Source organism: Panthera pardus, unplaced genomic scaffold (genome assembly GCF_024362965.1).
Source record: "Panthera pardus isolate Hobbes unplaced genomic scaffold, ASM2436296v1 HiC_scaffold_11, whole genome shotgun sequence".
Classification (NCBI taxonomy): Eukaryota; Metazoa; Chordata; class Mammalia; order Carnivora; family Felidae; genus Panthera; species Panthera pardus.
In genome coordinates, this window is record NW_026526666.1 from 106,513,736 (window position 1) to 106,540,624 (window position 26,889).

Below are 26,889 nucleotides of genomic sequence, written 5' to 3' on the forward strand. Positions count from 1 at the left end.
CTTCCGCCTGGATGCCTCCGGAGCCACCGCTGGAGAAACTTAGAGCCACCGGTGGGGCGCGGAGGGGCGGTATTGGGGGCGGGGCCCGCCTGGAGGAAGTGCGGCTAACGCACGGCATTCTGGAGCCGGAAGTCGGGCGCACGCTGAGGTTTGGCAGTAATGGCGGTGGTGCGGGGCACCAAGCGGTAAGTTGAGGCTCTGAGGATCGATTCGGCTTTCCAGGGGACCCTTATATTCACAGCGGCTCTCCTTGAGCTCAAACGCGTTCCTGGTGCAGCAAGGCTGGGGCAAACCGGCCTGGCAGGGAGTCCTGATCCAGATGTCGTAACCCGCAGGCGGCTGGCGGAGCTGACGGTGGACGAGTTCTTGGCTTCGGGCTTTGATTCTGAGTCTGAATCGGATCCCGAAGGAGCCCCAGAAGCGGAGACGTGGGCGGCGTGTGGAGCCGACCGGAGTCTGGATAAGCCAGGCGGAAGCCCCTCGTCCAGGTGAGGGGAGCGTTTCCCGCGGGACGTCTGTAAAGCCAGACCCTCTTCACCGTCCTGGCCCACCCGTCACGTGTATGCTGACCAGTCCTGGGGCCTGAGGATCGCTGGCCCCTTCCCCAGACCCTTCGCCTTACTCATTCTTTCTTCCCGTGTTTGCTGAGGTTGTGTTCTGTGACAAACGTACATTGGTGAATAATAGGCCCCTTTCTGGTGTAGAGGAGCTCGCTCAGTCTCGGGTGATTCACGACGTGTGGTATGTGAGAAGAAATGAGTGCGGCAAACAGGAAAAATAGAAGGGGTAGAGAAATGGGGAGCGTGTTGGGCACCAGCTGTTGCTGTGTTTAGTGGAGACGGCCCTTTGAAGAGCTGGTAACTGGACAGAGACTTGGGGGAGTAAGCCACGCAGGCGGGAAGAACGCTTTGGTGTTTCACGCAGCAGGAACAGCCAGGCTCCCGAAGTGGGAGCGGGTCTGGCACAGAGGTGAGTGTGTATGGAGGAGCGAGGGGGAGAGTAGTAGGAGGGGAACCAGGAGAGATGATACCGGGGTCAGGTTTTGTAGACGGTTTATAAGACATGCGCTAAAACGGGAAGTCATCTCAGGGTTTTGAGCTGTGAAGTCACGTCCTGTGACATGCAATTCAGGGGTCACTTGGGTTGCTGTGTTGACAGTAGGTTGGAGGTGGTGGGTGTGGAGATAGGGGGAGACCACTGTGGTAATTGGGAGCATTGAGAGATGGTGTTGGTTTTTGTTTTTAATTTTTTTTTTCACGTTTGTTTATTTTTGAGACAGAGAGAGACAGAGCGTGAACAGGGGAGGGGCAGAGAGAGAGGGAGACACAGAGTCTGAAACAGGCTTCAGGCTCAGAGCTGTCAGCACAGAGCCCGACGCGGGGCTCGAACTCGCGGACCGTGAGATCGTGATCTGAGCCGGAGTCGGACGCTTCAGCGACCGAGCCACCCAGGTGCCCCGAGATGGTGCTGGTTTAACTAGGAGGCATGAGAGGCTCTGAAGGGCTTTTGCCAATTAGGTCTCATGGCACATTGCATGCTGGGTATGAGAGACAGAGGTTGTCTTTCACCTGAGTGCCTGTAAAGGTAGAGTTACCCGCAGCTGAGGTGGAGCAGAGTGCTGGCAGAGCAAGTTTGGGGGAAACCACAAGTGCGGTGTTGTATGTGGGTTTGAAATGCAGGTGTTGAGGCAGTTGGCTGTGCGAGTGTGGAGTCTGGGGGAGAGAGGAATCTGCTGAAAACTTAACTGCTGGAAATCCCCTACCTTGGTTGTGGGTAGCTGTTGTGGAGAGAGCAGATCAAGCCCTGTAGTTTCCCTGTGGAGGCTGGCGAGCTTGCAGTGTGGAGGACAAGAAGCCTTACCCCACGTCCCGTACTCCCCAGTCCTGTGGGCTATGCCTGTCCTGTGGACTTGACGACCCCTGCCTTCTCAGTCGGCGTAAAGGTCGTGCGTCTGAGCATAAGGACCAGCTCTCTCGGCTGAAGGACAAAGACCCGGAGTTCTACAAGTTCCTGCAGGAGAATGACCAGAGCTTGCTGAACTTCAGTGATTCGGACAGCACCGAGGACGAGGAGGAGCAGCTGCACGCTCTGCCCGACACGTTGGAAGTGAGGGCTTAGGCAGAGTTGGTGGGCGCAGGGGCACACTTATGGCCTCTGCATCCTGCTCCAGCCTGGTCCTCTGTGTCTGGTGCAGGAAGCAAGTGGGGAGGAGGAAGATTCGGATGAGGATGAGGTCCCCAGAGGACTGAAGGGGAAGAAAAGGGATTCTGCTCCTGTGACCCTAGCCATGGTTGAGAGGTGGAAGCAGGCAGCAATGGTGAGAAGTGGCATGGCGTGGGCAGCTGGACACCCCCCACCCCTTTAGGAGTCTGCCCTTGACTCATTTTAGTTACCTGGGTCTGTGGCAGACGGGAGGAGCCCCTTCTCTGAGCACCCACACTGGGGTCCTCTTCTGCACCAGACCCTCATGTGAAGGATGTCGCATGGTTCTGCCTTTCTGCTAAGAGGCTCCAGGATTGCATTCTCCCCTTCGGTCAGAGATTCTAGGGGCTCTTTCTGCTCTCTTCCACTCAGTGTCTCTCTCGGGCTCCCTGTTCCCTGAAGTCTGTCGTGGGTTAGGACATAGTCTCTGCCTTTGTCAGGAGCTAGAGCCCTTCCTCCAAGGGTTTTACGTTGGTTTCTGCAGAGATAGGAAAGGACAGAAGGGAGAACCCTAGAAACCACCTGGTGCAGGCCACCATCCAGATCTGGGACCTTCAGCCTCTCCCCTGAGCCAGGCTCCCTGCCCTCCCAGGAAGATTCTGGACTCTGGTTTTTTGTTGTTTTCCCTGCACGTGGCTCAGCAACACTGCCTCCACCTCTGCTCCGTGTCTCAGAATGTGGGCGAGGGGTACCTTTCTGTCACAGCATGTTTCTGGAGCTCTGGTTGCCTATTGCTCTGTCCAACACAGCTGACCGCTTCCCCAACGTTCTGGGTCCTCTTATCCCTAATTTAGCAGCACCTTACTCCGAAGCTGTTCCATGAAGTTGTGCAGGCATTCCGAGCTGCTGTGGTCACCACCCAAGGAGACCAGGAAGGTGCTGAAGTCAGCAAATTCCAGGTCACGGACAGTGCTGGTGAGCTGGGGTGAGGGGACCTGGGATGCAGGCTCTCTGTTCTGTCTTCTGTCCTGTGAGCGGTATCTGTGGTCCCCTCATTGCAGTGTTCAACGCCCTGGTCACCTTCTGCATTAGAGATCTTTTTGGTTGTCTCCAGAAGCTACTGTTTGGGAAAGCCCCCAAGGACAACAGCAGGTGAAAGGGAAGAGGGGAGGTAGGGGGGGTGTGGTCAGCACCGCGCACTGGGGAAGGCAGAGGCCTTGTGATCTGGCAGTCCCCCTCTCGACCCAACCAGCACAGAGGGATGCCGAAGACGGAACCAGGCCCTTTGCCGGGCTCCGGGGAGAGGCTGGGCGGGGCCGGTTGGGTGGCTTTGTCCTTCCTCCTTTCTGTTTTCCTTCTGAAAAGGTACATTCTCTGCCCACAGTTCCTCGGGGGGCCCAGAGTGTGTGCTTGGCTTTGCACCACTGGTTTCTTAGGTCAGGATTCTCCCCCTTTCACTCTTTTTTTCCTCTTCAAGTGAATATTTCATCCACTCTTCTGCTGTTTGCTCTGGGGATGGTGTGTGTATCTGTAGGTAGGGGCCTCATTGAGGAAGCTGACAGGTGATGGTGGAGGGGATAGCCGTTGAGCGAGTGGGCAGCAAACACACGTATCGTGAGTGGTGCTGGCATCGGCCAGGCACAGACTCTTGTGCGAAGGGGGCCGCTGCACTGGGAGAGCAGTCACCGTGAAGGGTGGGGGGCTTTGGGGGGAGGTGTGCGGTGCGGGGGGGGTTCGCTCAAGATGGGGTGGGCTTGGTCTCTCTGCAGGGTGCTGCAGCCGTCCAGTAGCCCGCTGTGGGGGAAGCTCCGGCTGGACGTCAAGGTCTACCTGAGCTCAGTCGTACAGGTGCAGTTCCAGCGGGGAGGGGGCCTCCTGTATCCCGCGAGGCCTGGCTGAAGCCGGTGGTGCAGTCCTTCCTTGTGTCCCAGACGTGAGTGGGTCTGGGGCCCCGCTGACCCTCCTGCTTCCCCAGCTGGTGGCCTGCGTGACGGAGGCGACAGCAGCGGCGGCCGTGCTCCAGCATGTCAGCAGTTCCGTGCCATACTACTTGACCTTTCCCAAGCAGTGCCGCATGCTACTCAAGGTACCCGGCTCTCTCCCTTTGGCACCGTGATCGGAGGCGCGTGTGGCCACCCCGCCAGCGTGCCCCGCCCCCAGCCAGAGTGGGGGTGGCATCTGCACCCGCCCCCCACCCTACGCCCTGCTGGGATTCTGTTTCGGTCAGCTCTCTGCCCTTGGTGCCGCAGGCACTTGTCAGCTGACAAGAGCTGTAGCAAGACGAGCTCTTCTTGTGTTCTAACGTGCCTTTCTGCTTAACCGACGGAGCCACCCAGGTGCCCCCTAACGTGCCTTTCTGGACGCGTGCCTAACAACAAAGCTGTGTTTCTGTGGTACAGCCTTCTTGGGGAGTCTCTGTTACCTTTCACGTTTTTGTTACTTTTTCACTGAGGTGTAACCGTAGCTCTATCCTGAGGTGCTTAGGGAAGGGCTGTCTCCTAGCAGTGGCCACAGGGGCCTCTGGCTGGGCTTGGGGAGGCTGGGGCAGGCAGTGATGTCTCTCCTTCTGCAGAGGATGGTGATTCTGTGGAGCACAGGTGAAGAGACGTTGCGCGTACTGGCGTTCCTGGTCCTCGTCAGGGTCTGTCGGCACAAGAAGGCTGTCTTCCTGAGTCCTATCCTCAAGGTAGTGTGGACCCCCGGCTCCTGCCTCTGATGCCCCCCAGTCTGTGTCCATTAGAGTCTGGGTTGAAAGTCTTGGCCTGAGGTCTGGGCGGCTGCCTTTGTGGTCAGCTCCTCTTGCTGAGGCTGTGGCTCTGGGCTGACCCGGGCCATCACTGCAGTTCTCTCCCTAGGAAGTGGGGGACAGTGACAGGGATGGGAGCTCTTGGTCCCCTGGGGCTCCACATACACTGCTCTGCACAGCTCTCCCCTCAGCAGATGAGGACATCAGGTGTGGAGAGGGACAGGGACCCTGCTGCTTGGCTGCACGCCTGGGGTGATGTGTCCCGCACAGTGACCCTCTAGAAACCCCTGCGTGGGCCTGGCCTGTAGCTGCAGCTTTTCTAGCCCCTCCTTCCCAGTCCCTCCGTGGTCTCCTTGCCTCTTCCTGCAGTTATTCGCGCTGCGTTTTCCTTGGCACCGCGCCCTCCCTATAAGTCTCCTGTTCCGTGCGCGGCAGACTTTGTGTGTGAGATTGGTGGGTACACGTGTGTGGCAGCTGAGCAGCAGAGGGCCCAAGGAGCGTGTGCCACGTAGGGGGAGGGGTCTGCAGCAGACGTGGCCAGCCGTGGCTCCCACTGAGGAAAGGCCCGGGTGTCTGGCAGCGGCTTGGAGCTGGGTAGCGGGTGCACAGTGCCCTGGAAGCTCGGGTGGCCCTGACTGGGATCTTTCTGGCAGCAAATGTACATCACCTACGTGAGGAACTGCAAGTTTACCTCCCCCGGCACCCTGCCCTTCATCAACTTCATGCAGCGGACCCTGACCGAGTTGCTTGCCCTGGACACTGGCATCGCCTACCAGCATGCCTTCCTCTACATTCGCCAGCTCGCCATCCACCTGCGCAATGCCATGACCACACGCAAGAAAGTGCGTGGTTGGGCTTATGGGGTGGGGGTTGGCATGTCCGGGGTCGGGCCCCACCCCACCGTATACTTAGGGCTCCACAGCTGAGGGGCTGGGACCTCCTGGAAGCCTCCGTATTCCTGTGTAGCCCTGGGGAGAGACATCCCAGTGTCTCGGAGGGCTCAGGGCCCTTGCCGGGGGGGGGGGCTTGGGGAACAGGTGGAGGGTGCGGGCAGCTCTGAGGGTGGGTCGGGGAGGGGGTGGGGTAGGTGGTCGCTGCGGCTGCTGGCTGGGACCCCGTGGGTGAGGGAGGGCTGGACCCTTCTGGGACCCCTGGGCTGACTTGGAAACGGACTTCACTCTGTGCCCAGGAGACCTACCAGTCAGTGTACAACTGGCAGTTCGTGCACTGTCTCTACCTGTGGTGTCGTGCCCTCAGCACTGTGTACCCCAGCGAAGCCCTGCAGCCCTTGATCTACCCCCTCTCGCAAGTGGTAATTGGCTGCATCAAGTGAGTGACGGATGGGCGGGGTCACCCTGAGGGCCAAAGGAGGTCAGGGCCAGGGTATGTGGGCTGTTACGGGGGTCAGGGTTGTACAGACTGTCTTTGGACAAGGTCATGGGAGGCTGGTTTAGAGGAGAGGGTTACACAGGGAGGCATCCTGGAGGGTCAGGAGGAGCTAGTTCTCCAAGGGTATGAGCCATCCCTGGGCCCTGGGGTCTGTTACTTGGCAGCACCTGTGGAAGGACGGGGGGGGGGGGGGGGGGGGGGGTTGGCGCCATTTGTGGCCCAGAGGCCAGCATGGGAGAATGCCCCAGATTCATGCATTCTGGGAGATGCTGGGTAGAAGGGACTATGTGCGGTTTGAAGGGAGTTTGGGTGTCTGTCTTACCATGGGGTTCTTGGGCAGCGGGTCTAGTACAACGCGCCACATTTCAGTTGTGACCGTTGAGCTTCGGTTTCTGGGGGCAGAGAATGGAGGAGCCGCGTGTGCCCAGGTGGCTGCCTTTGTTAGCCAGGAGGGGTCGCCCCTGTGCTCCTGAAGGAGGAGACTTGAAAGCAGGGAGCTGGGAAGAAAGAAAGCTTTGAATGAACCATCTCCCGCTGCTCTCCTCCTGCATTAAAGTGAAATTAAGTTAAAAGCCGCGTGGGATGTTCTCTCACCCGATAATTGAGTGAGGAGGCAGGTCCTTAAGACCCAGATTTTAGTCGGGGACTTTTGGTCTGCCCTGTTCTGTCTGGAAGAATCAGAGCAGGTGTGGCCCCTGACCCTGACAGAAGTGACCAAGAGGGGCCCTTCCTGAGGTTCGAGCCCCATGGATAGAAACAGGTCATGGGGAGCCAGGCTGGGATGGTGAGGCTAGGGCCTCTGCTCACTCCTGCCTTTCCATGCTCCCAGGCTGGTTCCCACTGCCCGCTTCTACCCCCTGCGCATGCACTGCGTGCGTGCTCTGACCCTGCTCTCGGAGAGCACCGGCACCTTCATCCCAGTGCTGCCCTTCATACTGGAGGTGAGAGGGTGCCCGTCGCTTGGGGTGGGAGGGGGCAACACAGTGCCTCTGTGGTCTGCTTGGAGGCGCTCCTTGCTGCGCACAGACCGCCTATCCCGAGATGCAGTGTAACCCTCCTGAGTGCTGGTGTTCTCATCTGTAGAGGAGGTTTTATGAGGACATTGCTCTGTGCAGTGCCTTGCTCCCTGCCCCAGCTGGGGTGTGTGTTGGCAGGCGAGTGGCAGGGAGGACAAGGACAGCTGCTCTGCAGGGCTGGCCTGAGGGTGCTGGTTTTAGGACACGCTTGAGTCTATTCCAGTGGGCAGGAGAGCTGGGCTGGAACCCTAGATCTGATTCCAAAGCTGCGTTTCTTTTTGCACGCTCCTTTGTGTATGCGTGTGTCTTTGCGTGTCTGTGTGGATCTGTGTGCATGCTTGCATGCCCCGGGGGTTAGGCCCCACCCCACCTTATACTTAGGACTTCACATCTCCCTACTAGAGAGGCCCTTAGTGCCACCTGCTGGATGGGCCGGATTAGTGGCTCAATGTGGCCAGAGCTGTGGTCTGCACCGGTTTACCAAAGTAGGGGAGAGAAGGGAGCCCCTGGGGTTTCTCTTCTGATTTCGTGTTTTCTTTTTGCACAGCCCTTGTACTGATCCCTGCGTCAGCATGCCGTAGCTGTACTGGCATGTCCTTTTTACATCCACAGGTGCAGGCCTGTCCTTTCCAGAGAAAATAAGTCACAGAGGCAGAAGGAAAGCTCTTTGCCCCCAGGGCGTTTTTGCCCTTGCCTCCCTGGGTGGGTGGGAAGGGGTGCTGAGAGCAGCCCCTGCTCCACCTCAGGCTGAGTCAGGCTAGAGAAAGGGCAGTGCTCCCCTAGGGAAACCTGTTACTAGCACAGTCATGGGTGCTTTTTATCTGGAGCTGTGCTGAGCTCAGCTGTGAAGCATCATCCTCTGCTCTGTGGTATCTTCAGCATCGGCCACCCACCCCCCTCAGGACAACATCCTGGATCACCCCTGCGCGAGGGTGGTGAGGAGGGGCCAGGCATGGCTCCTGCTCCGCTATCCCAGGACAGCCTGCAGCCTTCGGACACGGGGAGGACTTCCCTGAGAGGCAGAGGCCGATGGGCACAGCCTGTGGTCTCTGTGGAGGATGAGGAGTTATGAGCTCCTCAGGCCCTTGCTGAGACCCTCTGGCCATTGGCATATCACTCCCAGGATGCAGCCTTGGGGTTGGGACCAGGCCTTGGGAATGCAGTCATGGGTGAGGACGTTGCAGTGTCAGTGACCCTGTACAGAAAGGACCTTTCTTTTGTTTCCAGACACTGGTTCTTAGGGCTTCTTGGTCTGGTTTTAGGAGAGGGTCGGTAGCAGTGTGCACGGGTGTGCTTCTGATCCTGCCCCCATTGGCCAGAATCCCGCTCTGCAATGAAGTGATGCCCTTGGAGGCCGGAGCTCTGGAAGGGAGGGGGTCTCTGGGGCCACAGGACTGGCACTGCATGTGGCTACCTCTCCCTGGTTTTGGGGCCTCTAAGGATCTGGGGTACAGATGGGGGGGTGGGATACAGTGGGGCATGAGGCACAGCAGGCCGAGCTGAAGTGGCTTTTGGGACAGGTTTTCCAGCAGGTCGACTTCAATAAGAGGCCGGGGCGCATGAGCTCCAAGCCCATCAACTTCACTGTGATCCTCAAGCTGTCCAAGGTCAACCTACAGGAGAAGGCATACCGGGTAAGGCTGGCCTCCAGGCCTCCTGTGGAGACGCTTGGGAAAATACCTTGGGCGGGGTCATAGCAGGATGTTCTAGGGCACCGAGGTCAGCGTACAGGGTGACTGGAGTCCAGTTAGTGTGGACGGGAGGGGGCTTGCTGCCCTCCAGTTTGTGTGGGCCTTCGTGGGTCTCTTGCGGGGGAGGTTGTGCTCCTTGGCCTCAGCCATATTGAGCCAGAGTGTGGCTTCCGGGGAGGCTGTGGAGGCACATCCTCCGATTTCCACCCTGATAGCAAGCAGGCGTGAAGAGGGCTGTGTTCCCATCTCCCCTGACGTTCTCCTTTCTTCTCTGCTGCCTCAGGATGGTCTGGTGGAGCAGCTGTACGACCTCACCCTGGAGTACCTGCACAGCCAGGCCCAGAGCATTGCCTTCCCCGAACTGGCGCTGCCCGCTGTGCTGCAGGTGTGTGCCAGCCGTCCGGCTCCCTCTTCCTTTCCCAGATGCCTTGATGGCGTGCTTCGTAGCAGACTAGGCTGTCTTCATGGGCTCAGCTTCCCATTGACACAGGGGCCAGAAGGAGGCACCCTTGTCACAGCCACACAGGGTCAGTGGCAGAGCCTAACCTGCTGCGGGGTTTCATGTTGGCGCTGCCTCATCATAGGTAGCACGAACATAGGGGTGTGGGGTCCTGAGGGGTGGGGTTGGCGCAGGCGAGTTAACGGGGACCCTCGGACTTGCTAGCTCCTCCCCAGGCCTGTCACAGCCCAGGGACCAGACCGACCAAGAATTCTCTTCTAGGAGTAGTCCTGGTGGAGCGGGCTGGACCCGGCCCCCCAGCCCTGGGTCAGGCTGGTCTCCTGACTGTATACTTTCCCAAATGGTCCTGCATGCAGGTTTGGGGCAGGAGGAAGTCCCGGTCAGCCTCAGCACCAACCCTGCCTCAGTTTTCCTTCAGGTGATACAAGGGTGGGGTTGGAGTCCTTTCTCTCACAAGTCCCTTCTGGGCCTGTCAGAGGTCCATTTGCTCTCAGCCCAGGTGTTTGCCATCTCAAGGAGGCAGGGGCCTTTCACGGGAAGGGCCAGGTCCTGTCCCTGATTCTGGTGGGCAGAGTCAGCTCCCCCAGCTGTAGGCCTGCTTGGTGAGTAGGGGTGGGCTGCCCACACCCGAACTGCACCTGGTTCCGAGGCCCATCCGGACACATGTGGCCGTGTAGGCAAGGCTTTATTTCTGGACTCCAGGTCCCAGAATCATGGTCTAGAACATGGGTCAGCAAACTGTTCTGGCAGAGAGAGCTAAATGGTATTTTAGGCTTTACAGTCATGTGGTTTCTCACAACTGCTCAGGTCTCCTCTTTGAAGTACAAAAAATCCACAGAAATGCCTAAGTGAAGGAGTGTGGATGTGTATCAATACAGCTTTATTTACACAGACAGGCTGAGGGTGGGATGTGACCTGGAGGGTAGATCCATGCCGCCTGTTCCTCTGCCCGGCCCGTAGGGTGGGCCGTCTGCTCTCCAGCCCCCACAGGGCCCAGGCAACAGGGGTCATGTGGCACCACGCCGCGGCCCCCACCCCACACCAACGTAACTGCCCCGTTCCCCAACTGTGTGCGCTAGGGCTGTGAGACACATGTTTCCTGCTCCCCCATCACCTCCCCGTGGTCATGTGTGATCCCGGCAGATCATGGTCTGTGCCTGGACCTAGGCTGAGCACCGCGCCACCCCCCCCCCCCCTTCCTTTTGCAGTTGAAATCCTTCCTCCGGGAATGCAAGGTGGCCAACTACTGTCGGCAGCTACGCCAGCTGCTAGAGAAGGTGCAGGAGAACGCTGAGTATATCTGCAGTCGCCGCCAGAGGGCCTCCTTCGGTGTGGCTGACCAGCATGCAGTGGTCAGTTGGGAGCTGGTGTCTGGGTGGGTGGGGTGGGCAGCACTGCCTGAGGGCACTAGTCAGTGTAGGGCTGGGGTTTGGAGGTTTCCCCAGGGTGGACATGATCCTGAACCTCTCCCCATAGGACACCTGGGAGAAGCAGACCCGAGAAGAGGGGACACCTCTCACCAAGTACTATAGCCAGTGGCGGAAGCTGAGAGAGCGAGAGATCCAGCTGGAGATCAGTGGCAAAGAGCGGGTATGTCTGCAGAGGAGGTTCGGAGCGGGGATGTGGGCATGACCACCTGGTTTGTTCTGAGACCAGGGTCTAGCACCCTGGCTCTGACTTTAAGACCAGAGTGGGGAACGGGGCTTGTGGGAGGAAATAGTCTCAGGGACGATGTCACCAGGACGGTTGGGGCCTGTTCCCAGCTGCAGCCTGTCCTGGGGCTGCTCTGGAGGGGCAGACATCATGCATTACTGGGTGACCAGGGGGCTTCTCTCATGACCTCCAGGAGGAGGTCCTTACCCCTTGTCAGGCCTGACTGGGCTGGGGATTTTGGGGGAATAAGTGGCCAGACTGACCTTGTTTCTCAGGCCAGCCTGTGGACACCAGGAGGGCAGGCAGGGAGGGGCAGGAGGAGCTGTGCCAGTGGGTGTGGCATGGTGTGACTTGAGGGGACAGTTTCGTGCTGAGTGGCATGCCTGTGACTGTATCCCTGTCCTGGTATCATGGGTCTGCAATCCCATGACGTGATGGCTAAAGACGTGGAGACACAAAGGTGGCGGGGGTGGGGGGGGCTATAGCTGGGCCTTCAGCCAGTGGATGTAACTATGCTTTTGATGGTACTTAGTGGCCAGTGTGCGTGGCTGGGGCCCCCTCACCTGCCTGGCAGGGTGGCTGTCCAGGAGTCCTACCCAGCGATGCCTACCAAGTTGGCCAAGCAGAGTCTGTGTGGGGACGGGTTGGGAGGCAAGGCCTGAAGGGAAATGGAAAAGGGAATAGGATGCCGGGTTTGGGTAAAGTCTGTCTTTGGGAATGGGAGGGAAGGACAGTAGCTGCGGTCAGGGCTCTTGCTGCATGACGCATGATGTGACCCAGCTGTGGCTGTGAGCTAAGCCTTGAGGTGGAGGGTGGGGCCCAGGGCTGAGACATGGTGGGTTGGGGATTGGGCCAGGTGGGTTCTCTCATGGCCACCAGACCACCCTCACCACTCTGGCTTTGGGTCTTTGCAGCTGGAAGACTTGAACTTCCCAGAGATAAAGCGGCGGAAAGTGGGAGGCAATAAGAATGAAGACAGAGTGGAATTTAAGGACCTCTTTGATCGGGACAGTGACGAGGAAGACAGTACCGTGGATTTCTCAGAGAGAGGTAGGGGCCTGGACTCCTGAGCCTGAGCTCCCTGTGGGGAAGGGGTAGGTGGCCCTGGAAGGCTTCCTGACACATCCCATGGAACCAGAAGAGGGTGCCTGTTTCCCCTGGCTGCTCACGTTTGCGGTGCCCCTTCTCCTACCACTTCACTTGCTTTGAGGTGAGGGCCTCCCAGAGTTGGGACACGTGTCCCAAGACCTTATTCCCTCACCTGTACTATTGGCTGGACACTTCTGAATCCTTTCCACCTGTACGAAGGGGGCCTGAGGGAAGGGTGGGTGGGTGCGGGGTTGTGAGCCTGGCCCACACTCCTACGTTAGCTGTCCCCAGTATGTATTTGCTGGTGGGCTTACTCCCATGGGCTCTTCTTGGTCCCCAGGGATGCCCGGGTCCCCGAGAGCTTGGCAGAGGGTAGAGGAGGAAAAGGAGGAGGAGGATGGCAGCCTTAGCGACCAAGAGGAAATCAGCAATGCCAAGGGTGAGTGATTCCTGGGAGTGAGGGGTGGTGCTGTGGCCCTTTGAACCTGTCTGTTCAGGAACCCAAGGCTGTCGGGGGCGTCACTTCGTCGGTGGGTGGGTGGGGCCGTTGGGTGGGAGAATGGCTCTAAGTTGGGCTCACACCCCTCCTTGAGGTTGCCACGCCAGCTGCTCCGTTCCCGCTGGCTCTGGCAGCCGGTAACGGTGGCACCAATAAATTAATTAGGGCTGTGATTAATTAGCGATGAGTAATCTCCAAGGCTGGCTTCTTCCTGATAAAGCAGAATTTATGTAGCCTCGGTCTCTCCCTGCAGATGGAGACCCAGACACAGAGGCGGGGCTGCACCTCGGGGAGCTGTGGCGGCTGGCCCAGGGACCAGAGGATGAGTTGGAGGAGCTACAGCTCTCTGAGGAGGATTGAGGGCTGCCGGCCTGGGGCGGGGCCTGCGGGGCCTGCCGTGCAGTGTTCCCACCTTACCAGGCAGCCAGGCTTGTGTCTTCTTGGTCGGTGCTGAGACCCGCGGCCAGGGCCTGCGCAGTGCGGGGGAGGGCAGTAGATGGTGGACTGGGCTTTATTTTCACAACACGAAAGACCAGAAAGTACCGAGCCCTGTGCAGATCCCTGGAGTGGCGGCTGTGGGGATGGAAACCAGCACCATGGAGCCTGCCCACACTGCCTACCGCACTGCTGGGTTAGATCCATCAGCCCCGTGAGGGAAGCTGGTCTGGAGTGGGACTCTGCCCTGACCTCTCACCCGACGGCAGGATGCTGAGAATCTCGCAGACGACTGTCCCGGTTCCAGAGAGAGCCAGCAGGCATGGCCAAGGCCAGTGTGGCATGATGTGCCTTCTCCGCCTCCTCTGTCGTTCTTTGGTTTGTCTGCAGGTACCCAGGATGCAGAGTCCCTGTGCCTGGGCTCAGGTTTGGGTCCCCAGGCTGTCTGCACCTGACTCTACTCCCAGAAAGTTTCAGAAACTCTTTTCCTTTGATGTCATGTTTTCCTTTAAAAAAATCTTTGTTTTTGCATCCAAAACCAAAAGGAAGAGAAGCTGTGGAGTGGGTCCTTTGTATCAGAGCTGCTGGCACCGAAGGGCTTAGGGATTAGGGTGGTCCACCCACCAGGTTAGCACAGAGGCTGGGAGGGGTCTGCAGGCCCTGGGAGTAGAGCCACAGTTCCATTCTCTTGCTTGGGCGAGGCTCTCCCAGCAGGGGGGTGCCCCCCACCATAGGGGGAAGGGGCCAATGCTGGGGACAGGGCCTGCTCTCCAGAGGTGAGCTCCCGCTCTGGGGCCCGTAGTGTTGGTGGCTGCAGTGGCAAAGCCACAGGGAAGCTGGCCATGTAGAAGACTCGGCCCAGGCGCTTGGCCACCTGCGGAGAGATGGGCCTGGGTGGGGGGGCCTTCTGGGTTGCTGGCCTGCAGCCACAAAGAGCCTCAGCGCTGACCCACCATTGTGTGGAGACTGCTGCCCCCAGCTGGCACTCACCTGGGCCCGGATCTTGAGAGCAGGCCCGAGCTTCAGCCCCATGGTGGTCAGGAGGTGCTCCTCTGTCAGCAGGGGCAAGGTCTCCCCGTCGATCCCCTGTTCTCTGAAGACCTGGGGGCGGGCAGAGGTCCAGGCCTGAGTGCTGGGACCAGTGCCCGCCCACCCTGCTGAGTCCCTCCAGCCCACCAAATACTGAGTGTCTGGGGTTGCCTCAAGGCTTTCCAGCGAGAGCAGGGCCAAGGGAAGCTGCTGGCACGGTGTGTCAGAAAAGCTTGCAAAGGGAAGGAAGGTCTGTGTGTTGAGCGTGTACGTACCAGTGTTGGAGGCAGAGGCACTGACGCGGCACAGGGCAGGGGGAAGCATGCAACAGCATCCCCCTCCTCCCCACACACTGTTGTTGAGGAGGGGAGATGGGGAGGGGCGGGGAGAGGCGCTCGGAACCATCTGAGGAAGGTGTCCCCCCACCCCCCTCACCGGTGCATATTCTCCACAGCCAGAAAGGCCCCCCACAAAGCTGCAGACATCGTCCACTGTCCACTTGCTGAGGTCCTCAGGGGCTGTGGTCTCCTCCCCATCCATGAAGAGTCCCCCCATGGTGCCTGGGTTGGGGGGGGGGTGGTATTACTAGGACTATGGCCAGCTCTTTCCTAGGCTCCCACCCCTGTCTGCTGACCTTTGCCCAAAATGTTCAGAGATGTTGGACTGAACACTAAAAAGGATTTTTCTTCCCACGGACACCCTCCCTAAGACCCAGGGCGTGGTGGGGGGAGGGGGCGCAGAAGGGGAGCTAGGATTCTTTCCACCCCTGGAGGGATCTAAAGCGTGGAGAGGGGATGCCCACCTGTGTGGAAGTAGGGGCTGACGGCGTAGGGTAAGCCCAGGGGCAGTGGAGGGGGCAGCATGGACCCTGAGAGAAGCCCCTTCCCCTCAGGGCTGGCCCCTCCGGTTGGGGCTTGGCCCAGGGTGGGGCCCTGGCCCCCGGCGGCCACCATCTCAGGGTCCTCTCCTTCTGAATCCTTTGGGGGCTCATCCTCAGAGCCATCTTGTGCCCAGAGCCCAGCCCCCGTGGTCTCCTTGGACTCACTGGAGTGGGCTGAGGCAGGGCTGGGTCCCCCCTTCCGAGGGGCTCGGCGGACAGGCTCCCGGGGAGGGGTGGGTGGGCCGGGGCCCGGGGGTCCCTGGGGGGGCAGGGCCAGCAGCGGCGCGGAGCTGTGTCTCAGCACCAGCATGGCCCCGCGCCGCTGCAACTCCTCGGCGCCGTCGGCGGGGCGCAGGGTGGCTTCCGGCGCCAGCAGCTGCGGCCGGTGCGCGCTCTCCAGCTCCTTCTGACGCAGCAGCTCTGCCGACATCTCCAGTCTGGACCGGGAAAAGCAGACAGTAGTGTGGGTCATGTGGCTCGGCAGGGCCACCTCCTCCTCACCGGTCGCCACGGCACCTACCGGGCCAGGTTCTGCTTCCGCAGGAGCTCCTGCTGCCGGGCGAGCATCTCCGCCTGGGCAGGGGGCAGGAAGCCGTAACCTGGTGGGAAGGGGACAGACCACGAGGCCAGGTGGCCGAGTGGTCTAGGGCCGCCCAAGCCCACCTGGTCCGTCCTTGGCTTCGGCAGGGGCGAGGGTAGGTACTACGGAAGCCCTCGTGGAAACCGGGTCGGTCATAGGCAAACCCGGGTGCACCCACACCAACGGCCTCCCGGCGTGCGCGCTCACGAGCCCCTTAGGACAGGGTCGCGCACCCGCCTACTCCTCACCTGGGGTCTGGCACAGGGCCGAGGGCACCCCCAAAAAGGGAGGCCGAAGGTGGGGGCCCAGGGCGATGTGAGGGGCATTCTGGGGCGACAGCAAGGGGGGCGGCTGCGACAGTTCCCTGTGGACGACGGGGCGGTAAGAGTGCGCGCCGCAGGCCCCGGCCCCGCGCGCCCCCTCTATTCCCGTAACTGCCCTGCTCCCCACCCCCCCACCCCCCCGCCCCCCCGCCGCCGCCGCCGCCGCCGCCGCCGCCGCCGCCTCTACTAATTGCCGGCCCCGCGGGCGGTCGATGCACCGCTCGTTACGGCTCCGGGTCGCGCGCCGCCCCCGCCCCCGGCTGGCGGCGCCAATTAATCTCGGCGGCGGCGCGGAGGCGCTGACCCGGCGGGCGGCGGCGACTGCAGCGGTAATTACCGCGCGGGGCGCGCCGGGCCCCCGCCTCCCCGCTCCCCGTGGACCCTGGGCGGCTAGGGGGGCGGGGGCGCAATTAGCTGCAATCCTGGAGGCGGTGGAGGCAGCTGCAGATAGCGCTCCGTTGGGGGGGCGGTGCGGGGGGCTGGGGGCTCGGCGTTGTTGGGGGTTGTACCCCGGGGCCCGGCTGGAGACCACCGAGAGCCGCCACAGCCCTTCCCGCCCCCTAGCTCGCTCACCCCTTGGCCTCTGCAGGTGGACGGAGGGCGGGGGGGGGGGGGGGGGCGAGGGCTCCCTTCCCCAGCTCTCGGCTGATTTCGAGGTTTCCAGGCCTCGCACTGCTCCCATCTTCTGCCTTCCGCCCCCTCCACACCCTCCTCTCCACGGACTCCCCCAATCTGCCTCTAGCCCCCACACCTACCTGTTGGGGGAGCAAAGCCCTCAGCTGTTTCTGGAGCACCTGGATTCAGCCAGTCCCACAGTTGCTCAACGGAAAGTGCCATCACCCTTAGCACCCTGTCCAGAGCAGGGGTCACCCCCCCCCCCCCACACACACACATTCTATTCCAGGAGTGTTCTAGGCCTCTGACCAACTCGGGGGTCAGACCATGAACCTAGGGCCAGCACACTGCCTGGCACACGTTCTGTACCAACATGGCTGCGTGTGACTGTGGCGGGGGAGGAGAGTGTGTGCACGATTGAGGGCAGATGCAGGCTGTGGACGTGACCTGCAGAAACCAGGTGCTAGGTGTATCTGAGAAGCCAGCGAAGAGAATATGGGGCCTTTTCTGATGTGGGCACCCAGTACCTCTCTGAGAAGGATGGGGTGCCAGCTGGCACGGTGCCCTCTCGGTGCTGAGCCAGGCCCTGCTTTCGGCGCTGACCTGCCGTGGATGAGGGTAAGTGGACTTCCAGGCCACTGGGGCTCCTCACAGATGCTGCTGCCACCTCTTGCCGGACCCTCAGGAGATCTGGGGGGGGGTTGGGGTGGGTGGGGATGGTCAGTGGTGGTCTAGAGGCCAGACTCCCCCAGGGCTGGGGAACATAGGACACTGGCCAAGGACACCAAGGAGACCAGGTGCTGATGAGAGCATGTCCTCAGAGCGACCTTGCCGTTTGGTCCTGGGGACAGAAAGATGAACAGAAGGCCACAGGGCAGGGGAGACCAAACCCTTAACAGCGCGGCTAGCTTTGTATGGCGCTGGGAGTGGGGGTTGGGAGGCACCCACCTGTATTGAGAGAGGGGCAGGTTAGCATTGAAAGCGATGTGGGGATGCCAGTAACCAAGATGCAGTGGGAGGGAGGGGAAGGCCTCCCTTTCAGGGGATTCTGTGGCCTCTGAATGTTGATATTGACAGGAGTTCAGAGGTTATGGAGATCAAGGCTGCAGGGGGCCTTGAGGGATGGTGTTGTGCAAAGACCCAAGAGTGAGGGATCCTCAGGCAGGCCTGCTCCTGGAGGCGTGGGGATGGGTCTCCAGCCCCGGACAGACGATGCCCAGGTGACTTCCTTCCCGGTAACACTCCGTGCACACTCGAGGAGTCTAGCCCTCTGCTCCGCATCCGGGTCCCTCCATCCTGCTCGGCCGGGCCTCTGAGTCTTCCCCCACTCCCACTGTCACCCTTCCCCCCCCCACCCCCCCTCCCCCCCGCCCTGCGCAGCCCCAGCCGTGGCCGCCGCCGCCGCCGCCGCCTGTTTATAAATTAATTACCCGAAAAGCGGAGGTGGGCCCTGCCCGGGCCGGGTGCCAGCCCGCAGAGCCCAGCCGGCGCGGCCGCCTGCATCGATCCCAGCGGGGCCCCTCGCCCCCGCGCCCGCCCGACGGCCTCGGTTATTTACAGTCGGCTCCGCGGCGGGGGCGGCGGCGCAGGGCCATGATTGACAGCCCGGCTCCCGGTGCTGCTCCCCGGTGGCCGGCGCCCCCTCCCCCGCGCAGGCCAGCCGAGCGGGCCCCAGGCAGGGCAGGGAAAGCAATTAAAAAGGAAGATTTTTAAATTATTAACATTTGGTGAATTATTCAGGCTCTCGGTGCCTGACTGCCCTGGGGGACAGTGCCTTGTGTAAGGAGAAATCCTGCCCCCTTTCCCAGCACCCCTCACCCACCTCCAGCCAGAAAAGCCAAGCTAGCGGCAGCACCGGGGGCTGGGGTCTGCCAGGCCAAGGTGCAGCTGGTCCGGGTGCCAGATGGTGGGTGGGTGAGGTGTGTCCATGAGAGGCAGGAAGGACAGATGGACAGAGCACAGGGTGGGGAACCGGGTGGGGCAGGGTCCCCGCCTCCAGCTGGAGCTTCTCCTGAGCACCAGTGAGGTCCTGGTAGCCACATCCCAACTGCAGCCCATCCTGCCTTCTGGATGTCCTAGCCTGACTACTCCCCTCCTCTTGGCCCCTCCCACCTAGAGACCCAGGCTGACCCCCAGGTGAGGTGGCTAGCACAATCTCACACATGGCCCTGACAGCTGGAGTAGGAAGGACTACAGCATATAGACCCAGGGACAAAGAGAAGCTGCATGTACTGGAGAGAAGCAGGTGGGCCTGGTTCAGTCCCCACCTCCCACTCTCACTGGGGTTCACCTCAGACTCTGTTTTCTGTGTCTGTGAAATGACAGTGCTTGCCTGTCACAAGTGAGGCATGGGTCTGCTAGACAGTCTGGGAGACAGTGGGGTATGCAGGTGGGGGATCCCCCACATCTGCCCAGGCAAGTGGCTGCCTGGGCAGAAGGGGAGGAGAGTGACTCCTCATTGCCCACCTACAAGGGGCCTGTAGGGACTGAGGGGCCTACAGACCCACATCCAGACCCAGATTTGGTCTTAGCAGCCAAAGACCCCAGGGCCTCTTTTCACACTGAGCAGAGGCCTCCAGGGACAGTTAGAGCCTAGCACATGTGGGTGGACACTTGGTGGGGGATCGTGCCACGGGGAGGGGGCACATACCGTGGCTGGGGAGGCCCAGGTGGTAGAGACGCTGCGGGTCCTCAAAGGTGCCGGCCTCACTCAGGGCAGACACAAGCCGGCGGTAGTGATCCTCAGGGGCCATGCTGGGCCCTAGTTCTGGCAGCAACAGAGTCTCTGTGTTGGGAGGAGCATAAGGTAAAGTGATTCTCCTTCAGATACCACCATGGGAGAGAAGCAGAACCTCCCCTCTTAGACCCTGCTGTGGGGCTGATTTTGCCTCGGCAGGGTCTAAGTTACCCCCTCCCTCCTCTGGGACCTGTCCCTCCACCTTGAAGTTGAGTTCCCACCTTGGGGTGGCTTGCTTCGTGCCTTCTTCTCCAGTGGGCACTCACTGCTGACGTGGGGGGTGCGGCCTGGCCTCTTGCCCAACAGGTCACCTGGGGGAGGGTAGAGTGAGCCCCACCCTGTGTCTCAGGGCTTGGAGGGGATGGAGGCTGGGAAGGCCAGGGGCAGGGAGGGACCCAGCCCAGGCCTCGGTCACCGCCAACCTCAGCTCAGAGCTTAGCACACGTGGGTAGGGGATCGTGCCACGGGGAGGGGGCACGTACCATGGCTGGGGAGGCCCAGGTGGTAGAGATGCTGGGGAACCAAATCCATCATTGCTCAGGTGCCCTTGGATCCTGGCCAGGTCAAAGCCTTTCCCAGCCCAGGCTCCCAAAGGACATCTTGCCAGACTTTGGACAGGTCAAGGGACAGTTCTGATCCTGGGCTTTGGGGTATGTGTGTATGTGACAGGAGGTTTGTGGTAACAGCCCAGGTGCCAACTCAGGACCCCACAGGCACCCTGCTGCCCCTACCCAGCCAGATTAGTCTCCTGTACAAAGTAATGGTCCCTCCTGGTCATTCTGCTAAAGGGAAATGGAAGGCTTTGGTTTAGACTGGAAGCCACTTTACCTCCCCTATCCTCTACCTGCTCAGGGAAGTCCCTAGGCAGCAGGCCCCCAAGGCCACCTTGAAGCCCCCAAGGTCAGGCACACCTGCCACACCAACTCCTGGGTACCTCCACCAAGGCCACACCCCTCACTGCCCTCAGAAGGCCTGAGCCAGCACCCTGGCCTTTCCGGCCACACACCTGCCTACCTGCCCAGCTGGGCTCTGAGCTCCTGAGGGCGCCCCTGATGAGCGGTCTCACCTGCTCTACACAGCCTGGCCGTAGTAGTGGGGGGAGGGGCAGCCCCACTTCTCTCCCGAAGGCCTCTCTCAGGTCCTGCATCTAAAACATACTCATCTGTCTCCCCAAGGCAGCACCTTTCCATCCCAGGCCCTAATCCCTCCTTCCTGAGCTCAGGGCCTGGGGTGGGGGTCTCTGCTGAACAGCTCAGCAGATGCCCTGCTCTCCTGGGACCACCCCAGTGCTGGCCTCCAGGCCAGATCCTGTGCTCTGGCCCCCTCTCTGACCTGAGAGGCCGCCTGGGTGGGTGGGGTGAGGGGGCTACCCCCTCTGTGAACCAGGCCTGCCATGACACCTCAGCAAGGCAGGCTTCCCAGAAGCCTAATTCCCAGAGCCTAATTCCTTTCTCTTATTCCCTTAATCTGTCATTTTTATCAGGCCGGGGAAGTGCGGCAGCAGTGAGAGGCCGATCAATCTCCACTTTACAGCTGACAGAATGGTGCTAATAACTTATTGATCTCAGCCACCTCGCTGCCATTGGCCTGGGCTCGGCAGCCCAACCCCTGCCCTGGGAGACGAGGTCCTCGCTGCTTGGTTGAAGGGTCCCCACCTCAGTGACCTGGCAGGACAGGTAGGGGGCACAACCAGCATGAGGGCCAGCCCCCAACAGCCTTGGGGCCTCAGGGCAGGAGGGCCACAACATCCAGCTGTGCTAGGCCTGGAAGTGGCTTTGGGCTGGGTCCACACCGCATCCTGCATACACCCCTTCTGGGTTTAGCAAAGAACCCGGCACCCTCACTTCCCTGAGTTCTGTTTCCCATTTTCCACAGTGGAACCTCCCCTTCCCCTTTCTCTTGGGGGATGAAGGCTCCCCTCTGTCTGGGGGAGGTGCTGCTGGAGGCAGAAGGGCCCACAGTGAGACTCAGCCCCGGGACTACAGTAAGATCCCGCCATGGAGATCTGGGGGCCCACCAGTCCCTGATGAGGGCCACACTCACTCATAGACCCACATACACAGTTGTAAGATGCCAGCACGGACCCCAGCCGAGCCCCTCACAGTCCTCCGCGGCCCTTCCTGTCTAGGATCCAGGGAAGGACCAGGGCCGAGGTTGTGGGAATAAGATTGACAAGCGGCTCCCGGAGAAGCAAGAGGAGGTGACGGCAGGCAAATGTCTCCACCCAAGGGCCCACAGGCACAAGTGGAAGCCAATGGGGGACTGCAGCCCCGAGGAGAGGGCAAACTCTGACAAAACCTGGGCACGGCGCACACATGTGACACTCCATGCAGAGCACCTGTGACCCCTGACACGCTTGTACGCCCATCTCAGCGTAAAGTGAGAGTGAGGACACAGGTGTGTGGCATGGTGACACCCAGACACGGGGTGTGAGCTGGGTGCGGGGCCACGCGAAGGCCCCAGGCATGCAGCCCCAGCTGGGAGCAGGGCACGCATGCACACTCGTGCTGTGTGCCGTGGGGAGGTCTCCATGTGTACGGGCAGCATGGGGAGGGCCTGCTGGCTTAGAATATCTCAATCACTGTGTGGCTCCCGCAGCTCCGCCCGATCGATGGGGCAATTAGATTTTATCAGCTGCCTGCTCAGCCGCCTCCAACAAGGCTCCAGAAGCAGCCCCCTCACACCCACCCCACAAAGGCCTTCCCAGGCACAGGCACGCCTGGGGGCACTAATGGGGGATGACCGTCTTCTTCCCGGCCTTTCTGAGAGCTGTAGCCACTGCCGGAAACTTCCCTGCCCGGGGTCCGTAGGACTGCAAGGGACCCCTGCCAGCTCCTCTTACCTCCCCTTTAGCCGAAGCTCAGCCATGCCCCATTCTCTGCAGCAAAGCCCTGTGGCCAAGTCCCCTCTGGCCTACTCCTCTGTTGGGTGGGGGGGGGGGGGCGCGGTGTCCCCCAGCTGCCCCCTCCTTCTGAGCTCCTGTTGCCCCCAGGAGCCGTCCCTCTGAGATGACCCTCTGAGATGACCCCAGGAGCTTCTGAGCTAGCACTCTCCTGCCTCACCCCTGCAGAGATGCCCCCTCTCTTAGGCGATGGACCCCCTTCCTCCAGGCGCCTGTGCTCCATGGGGTCGGTGGGCACTTTCATGCATGTAGAGCGTGTCCCTGCCCTCAAGTGAGCCATTCACGATGTGCATTTCTGAGCCTCTGTGAGGCCTGCACATCCGTGACTGTCCTCCTGCTTCTGCTCCTATGGGAAGGGGGTGGCAGTGGCCTTGGCCACTCCAAGCCCACCCCAGAAGCAGCCACGGTGGAGCCACTGCCTGTGCCTCCTGTCTGCCCAGCTGGCCGGGATTAACACAATTACCATCACATGGAGCCCCAGGGGACAGCCGGCCTTGCCACCTCCCGCCTCCGCTGGCCTCCCTGGCTGTCAGCCAAGGCTGCTGGGGGTGGCGGCATCCAGAGCTGCTGAGCAGAGACACTGGGAGGGCGGCAGGGCAGGCTGTCCCCAGGCTGAGCTGCAGTGGCCCTGGCAGCCCTGTTCTCTCCCCCCCACCCCCCCAGCTCCTCACCTGCAGCTCCCAGGCCGATCTCCACACCACCTCTCTGGAATTCACAGCGGCTCTGATGCTCGGGCATAACGAGGTGGCGGCTACGATGGACGCTGGATATGAGGGTGGGCAGGTCACTGTCCTGGCTGTTGTGAAGCAAGACAGCGAGGGTAAGACCCCAAGAGGCCGTGTGCCCAGTGCTGGGTACAGCAAATGCCTGACTGAGCTCGAGTGTGGGCACGCATAGAGCCTGAGGACAACACAGAAGTGCAAGGCCTCCTACACACCTCTCTGTGGCCTGTGACAGCACACATGTGGGCATCCCCACGGCCGGTCCCAGGGGAAACATCTAGTGGGTGTGACCTATCCAGTCCCACCCAAGACCACTAGGACCTGCCAAGTGTCTACCTGGCACGGGACCTTACACTCAGGCCCCACCATGGTCCCCAGGGAGGGTGTGTACAGAGCTCAGGAGCCCAGCTCAGTTTTGCCATGCTCTCCCCAGAGTGACCAGAGCAATCACCAGGCAAGGGGCGGGGGGGGGCGGGGTCTGCTCATGAGAAGGTGCCCAGAGAGGACACTGTCATACATGCACATATCACTTATCTAGCACTTAACTACTGTGCTTCACTAAGGAAGTTGCACGCGCTCTTTCAACTAAAACTTGTAACCACTCACAGACCCTCAATTTCTTCAAATAAGGAAACCAAGATTCAGACCAAAGTCCTGCAGCCAATGAGGTGTGTGCGCACACAGGGACACATGTACACTCACACAAAGGGCCTAAAGAGCATGCACCTACAGACACACACAGACACACAGACATACAACATGAATGGGGAGCCTGGTCCTCCCGTGTGTTCAGGACACTCTGCTCTCCCCAAGGCTCCCAGCTAAGAGCCTCAGCCACCAGGCATGTGCGGGCCTGGAATAAGCATGTATTTAACTCTTTTGTTTCCTCATTTCTCTTCCTGCTAAATCAGCTCAATCCTACAGCACAGAGTCCCAGAGAAAACAAGGAGTGAGAAGATCTCAGTGCGACTGTGTGTGTAAATGGCCCCATTTGCTGTTGATGTTCTTGGCACGGGGAAGGGTCACCCGCCATCTCACAGATACAGCCTAGAGCAACAGGAAGTCAAGACAGAACAGGAGAGGAGCAGGGAGGGCCCTTGGCGCCCCACCCTCCCCAGGACCATCGTTCCCTGGCCCACCTGTACCAGAGCAGCCTCCCAGCTGGGCCCCTGCTAGAGGGCCTCCACGGAGTGACCTGGGAACCGACCCTAAACCTCATTAAGTAGCCCCCAGCCCCCCTGGCCTGGGCGGCTGGAGTAGGCTAATCCAGGCTGGCCCCTAAGCAGATCAGTTTCAGCCCCCAAAGACTCCAGGGCTGGGCTCTAGAGCCTTCTGGGAGGCCCAGATGTGGGTTCTCTCCCCACCCCCACCACCTCTCCCAGGAGGAGAGAAGGGCCCCCCCACGCACACAGGAGTGCAGGTGGGGTGGGAGTAAGTACTTTATGGGATTAATTGGCAGCAATTCTCATCCCTCTATCATCCTCATCAATGCGAAGGTGTTGAGGAGAGAACTGCTGTCCTCAGCACTAGGGAGGGGTGAGGGGGTGTCTCGAGACGCCTCCGAGTTCTCCCCTGAGGGTCCAATTCTGGTGTCCCCAGGGCTCCTACAGGAAGTGAACCAACTACCCGCAGACCGGATAGGTGAGGAAAGAGCCCATCAGTTTGTTCCCCATGAACCCTTAGTCCAGCACCCACACAGCGTCCTTGGACTGTACCCTCGCCCCCCCCCCCCCCCCCCACTATGGCCATCAGTTCTTTTACTGAGAGGTCAGTTATTCAGGCACTCAGGTGCTGTGGCACGGTGGAAGTGAGGCCTAGTGGGAACCAGAACACTGCCGCCCACCCCACCTCTGCTCTCTGCCTTGGGGGTTTATCCCACAGGGCCCAAGACAGCCTGGAAAACATGTTCTGGTCATCTGGCCACTCACTGAACAAATATGCCAGGTTTTATATAAAGAACTACAAAGAAACAGCAGGCTGAAAATGCGTAAGCCTTGCATTTGGCATCCCAAGTACGAGGTTCCCGTGGCCATGGAAACACCCTCTGCTGCGTCCTGCTGTGCACAAGGGACAAAGCCCATGAGGGACTTGGGAGGCTCTCTGTGGCACCATGGAGTGGGGCTGTGTGTCAGAAGGTGAGGGGGAGAGCTTGAGTGACAGAAGGGGCTACACGGAGGAGGGTATGCTGGAGGATGAGGGAGAAGGGTCTTGCCCCTTGGAGCCCAACTCCCTCTGAGGGGCACCCTGGGCTCCTCCAGGCTCCCTCAGCGACCGTCATACTGTCCAGTCCTTGCCCATATCCTAGCCAACTCAGGGGCCTCAGGAGGGCAGGGACCATATCTTCTGCCTGCTGCCTGGGGTGCATGGCCCCTGAGGTGGGAGTTTCAAGCAGGCAGGCCAATGGATGGAGAGAGACAGACAAACGGAGAGTGAGAGATGAGGACGTTCGAGCAGACAGGCACTATCGAGTGGACGGATGCAGAGATCGAAAGGATGAGAATAGCAGAGAGACGAACGGACAGAGCCTAGAGAACAGACAGGAGACAAGGACAGACAGACAGACGGGGCCAAAAGGAGCCAGGAAGAGACAAAGACAGAGCCGGGGAGGGGGCAGTGTGAGGCAGCTGGGCTGTGTGCCTGGCCAGAGGCCGAGGGGCCGTATCAGCAGGTAGTGGGCGGATGGGCCGTAAGTCCTTTTGACCATGCTCTGCCCCTGCCCCCAGACTGCAATCTCCCCTCTGGTAAAATCCAGAAAGTCATCCCAGCCACCTCTGGGAGCTTGTGCAAGAGTGAAGGACCCCACATGCCCTTGGACTTGGCCCCTTACCAGGGGCCCCCTGCGTCTGGACACCTGGGACCTTCTCTCACTTTACAAGGCCGGGGTGGATGAGGAGGGGGCTGCAGGAAGGAGGAGTCATTCTAGGAATGCAGGAGCCTCCCTTGGGTTCCCTATAAGCTTCGCTGACAAATTTATCCTGTAGCTTCCCAAGTAAAAGGCTCATAAAATGTCATCAATGTTCATGACGGTTCATAAAAATGAACAGTTGAGTGGGCAACTTCAGAATGAGGTGGAAATAAGTTTGAAGGTGTTTTCGTTGTAATCCGGCTCTAGGACCCAAACATTTTCAGAGATGTAACTAAGAACACATATGGCACAGGGCCAGGCTGGGGGTGGGGAGTGCAAGCCCCTAACCTGCTGGGCTGGCCCCTTCCTGTGTCCTCCCTGGAAGCCCCAGGGTAAGACTTGACCCCGCTGACCAGAAACCACAGCCTGGGGGGCTGCATCCACAGACTGACCATCCTCTGCCCCTCTGGAACCTGGAACTTGGGCCTTCTCAATGTCCCCCAACCTCCTCATCAGGTCCCCTCATTTTCTCTCCTTACTGAGTCTTGGGTTTGCAGCCCCCCTGCCCTCCACCCTGCTTCTACAGCCTGAAGTGCCGTGTACTGGAGCAAACCTCCAACCTCCTGGGCAGGGCCTCCAAGAAGGACCCCATCGAAACACTCCGTCAGTCCTCTGCTCAAGAACTTCTGGTGGCTCCTCACTGCCTGGAGGACCCTGTCCTACAGCCTCAGCATCCAAAGTTCTTTAGCATTCAATTGAGTCAGAGCTGCCAGTTCCCCCCAAGCCCCCACCCCCATCCCACACATCCCCTTGCCTTGTTCTTCCATACCTTTGCAGACTTCCTCTTTCCCTAGTAAACGCCTATGCATCCTGTAAGATCCCATGTACACACCACCATTCTCACCTCCTGGTGGGTCTTTGGGAGGGTGAGAGGGAGAGGTCACGGCCTCACCTTTGGGCAGATCGACTCAAATGGCCAGTCCCATGTGGGAAGGGGAGTGCACTCTGGCTCCAGGATTGGGCTGCCCAGAACCCATGCCTGTGCTGCTGTCAAGGCCCGGGCACAAGTCGACAGACAGACCACAGGGTAAGGAGGGGAGGAAGGGAGGGAGCTAGAGAGATCTAGCAGCAGACCC

General features: G+C 60.2%; 2 protein-coding genes across 8 annotated transcripts in view; one reads left to right on the forward strand and one right to left on the reverse strand.

The window, feature by feature from the left end:
- The first annotated feature begins 53 nt into the window (after nucleotides 1-53).
- Nucleotides 54-13,673, forward strand: NOC2L (NOC2 like nucleolar associated transcriptional repressor). Of its 2 annotated transcripts, none has more exons than XM_019460991.2 (19): nucleotides 54-185; nucleotides 336-488; nucleotides 1,932-2,106; nucleotides 2,195-2,317; nucleotides 2,997-3,117; nucleotides 3,204-3,294; nucleotides 3,912-3,990; nucleotides 4,118-4,228; nucleotides 4,715-4,828; nucleotides 5,542-5,730; nucleotides 6,078-6,217; nucleotides 7,107-7,218; nucleotides 8,814-8,927; nucleotides 9,268-9,369; nucleotides 10,653-10,796; nucleotides 10,921-11,034; nucleotides 12,012-12,147; nucleotides 12,527-12,625; nucleotides 12,939-13,673. In XM_019460991.2, exons 1-19 carry the CDS (start codon nucleotides 160-162, stop codon nucleotides 13,043-13,045), a joined length of 2,250 nt encoding a protein of 749 aa, XP_019316536.2. In that variant the 5' UTR covers nucleotides 54-159; the 3' UTR covers nucleotides 13,046-13,673. The 2 variants fall into 2 exon arrangements, with proteins under 2 accessions (XP_019316536.2, XP_019316537.2); XM_019460992.2 differs by having other exon boundaries at nucleotides 3,000-3,117.
- The window catches only part of SAMD11 (sterile alpha motif domain containing 11), a 24,465-nt gene continuing 7,869 nt past the window's right edge, over nucleotides 10,294-26,889 (reverse strand). For 4 of the 6 annotated variants that reach the window (XM_053899150.1, XM_053899149.1, XM_053899153.1 and 1 more), the window contains 10 exons: nucleotides 22,858-22,982; nucleotides 19,506-19,595; nucleotides 19,198-19,332; nucleotides 17,075-17,237; nucleotides 15,858-15,973; nucleotides 15,550-15,628; nucleotides 14,952-15,466; nucleotides 14,585-14,709; nucleotides 14,111-14,221; nucleotides 10,294-13,994 (listed from right to left, as the gene is read on the reverse strand). In XM_053899150.1, coding sequence (XP_053755125.1) covers nucleotides 13,749-13,994; nucleotides 14,111-14,221; nucleotides 14,585-14,709; nucleotides 14,952-15,466; nucleotides 15,550-15,628; nucleotides 15,858-15,973; nucleotides 17,075-17,237; nucleotides 19,198-19,332; nucleotides 19,506-19,595; nucleotides 22,858-22,982 — 1,705 coding nt within the window. In that variant the 3' untranslated portion in view covers nucleotides 10,294-13,748. The remainder of the gene's footprint in view (nucleotides 13,995-14,110; nucleotides 14,222-14,584; nucleotides 14,710-14,951; nucleotides 15,467-15,549; nucleotides 15,629-15,857; nucleotides 15,974-17,074; nucleotides 17,238-19,197; nucleotides 19,333-19,505; nucleotides 19,596-22,857; nucleotides 22,983-26,889) is intronic. The other 2 variants (XM_053899152.1, XM_053899151.1) reach the window with 2 other exon arrangements.

Coding starts and splice junctions, on each gene's coding strand:
- NOC2L (XM_019460991.2), top strand. CDS start 160: ATGGCGGTGGTGCGGGGCACCAAGCG. Junction 3,295..3,911: donor GCCCCCAAGGACAACAGCAG/GTGAAAGGGAAG, acceptor GTCTCTCTGCAG/GGTGCTGCAGCCGTCCAGTA. Junction 4,829..5,541: donor TCCTGAGTCCTATCCTCAAG/GTAGTGTGGACC, acceptor TCTTTCTGGCAG/CAAATGTACATCACCTACGT.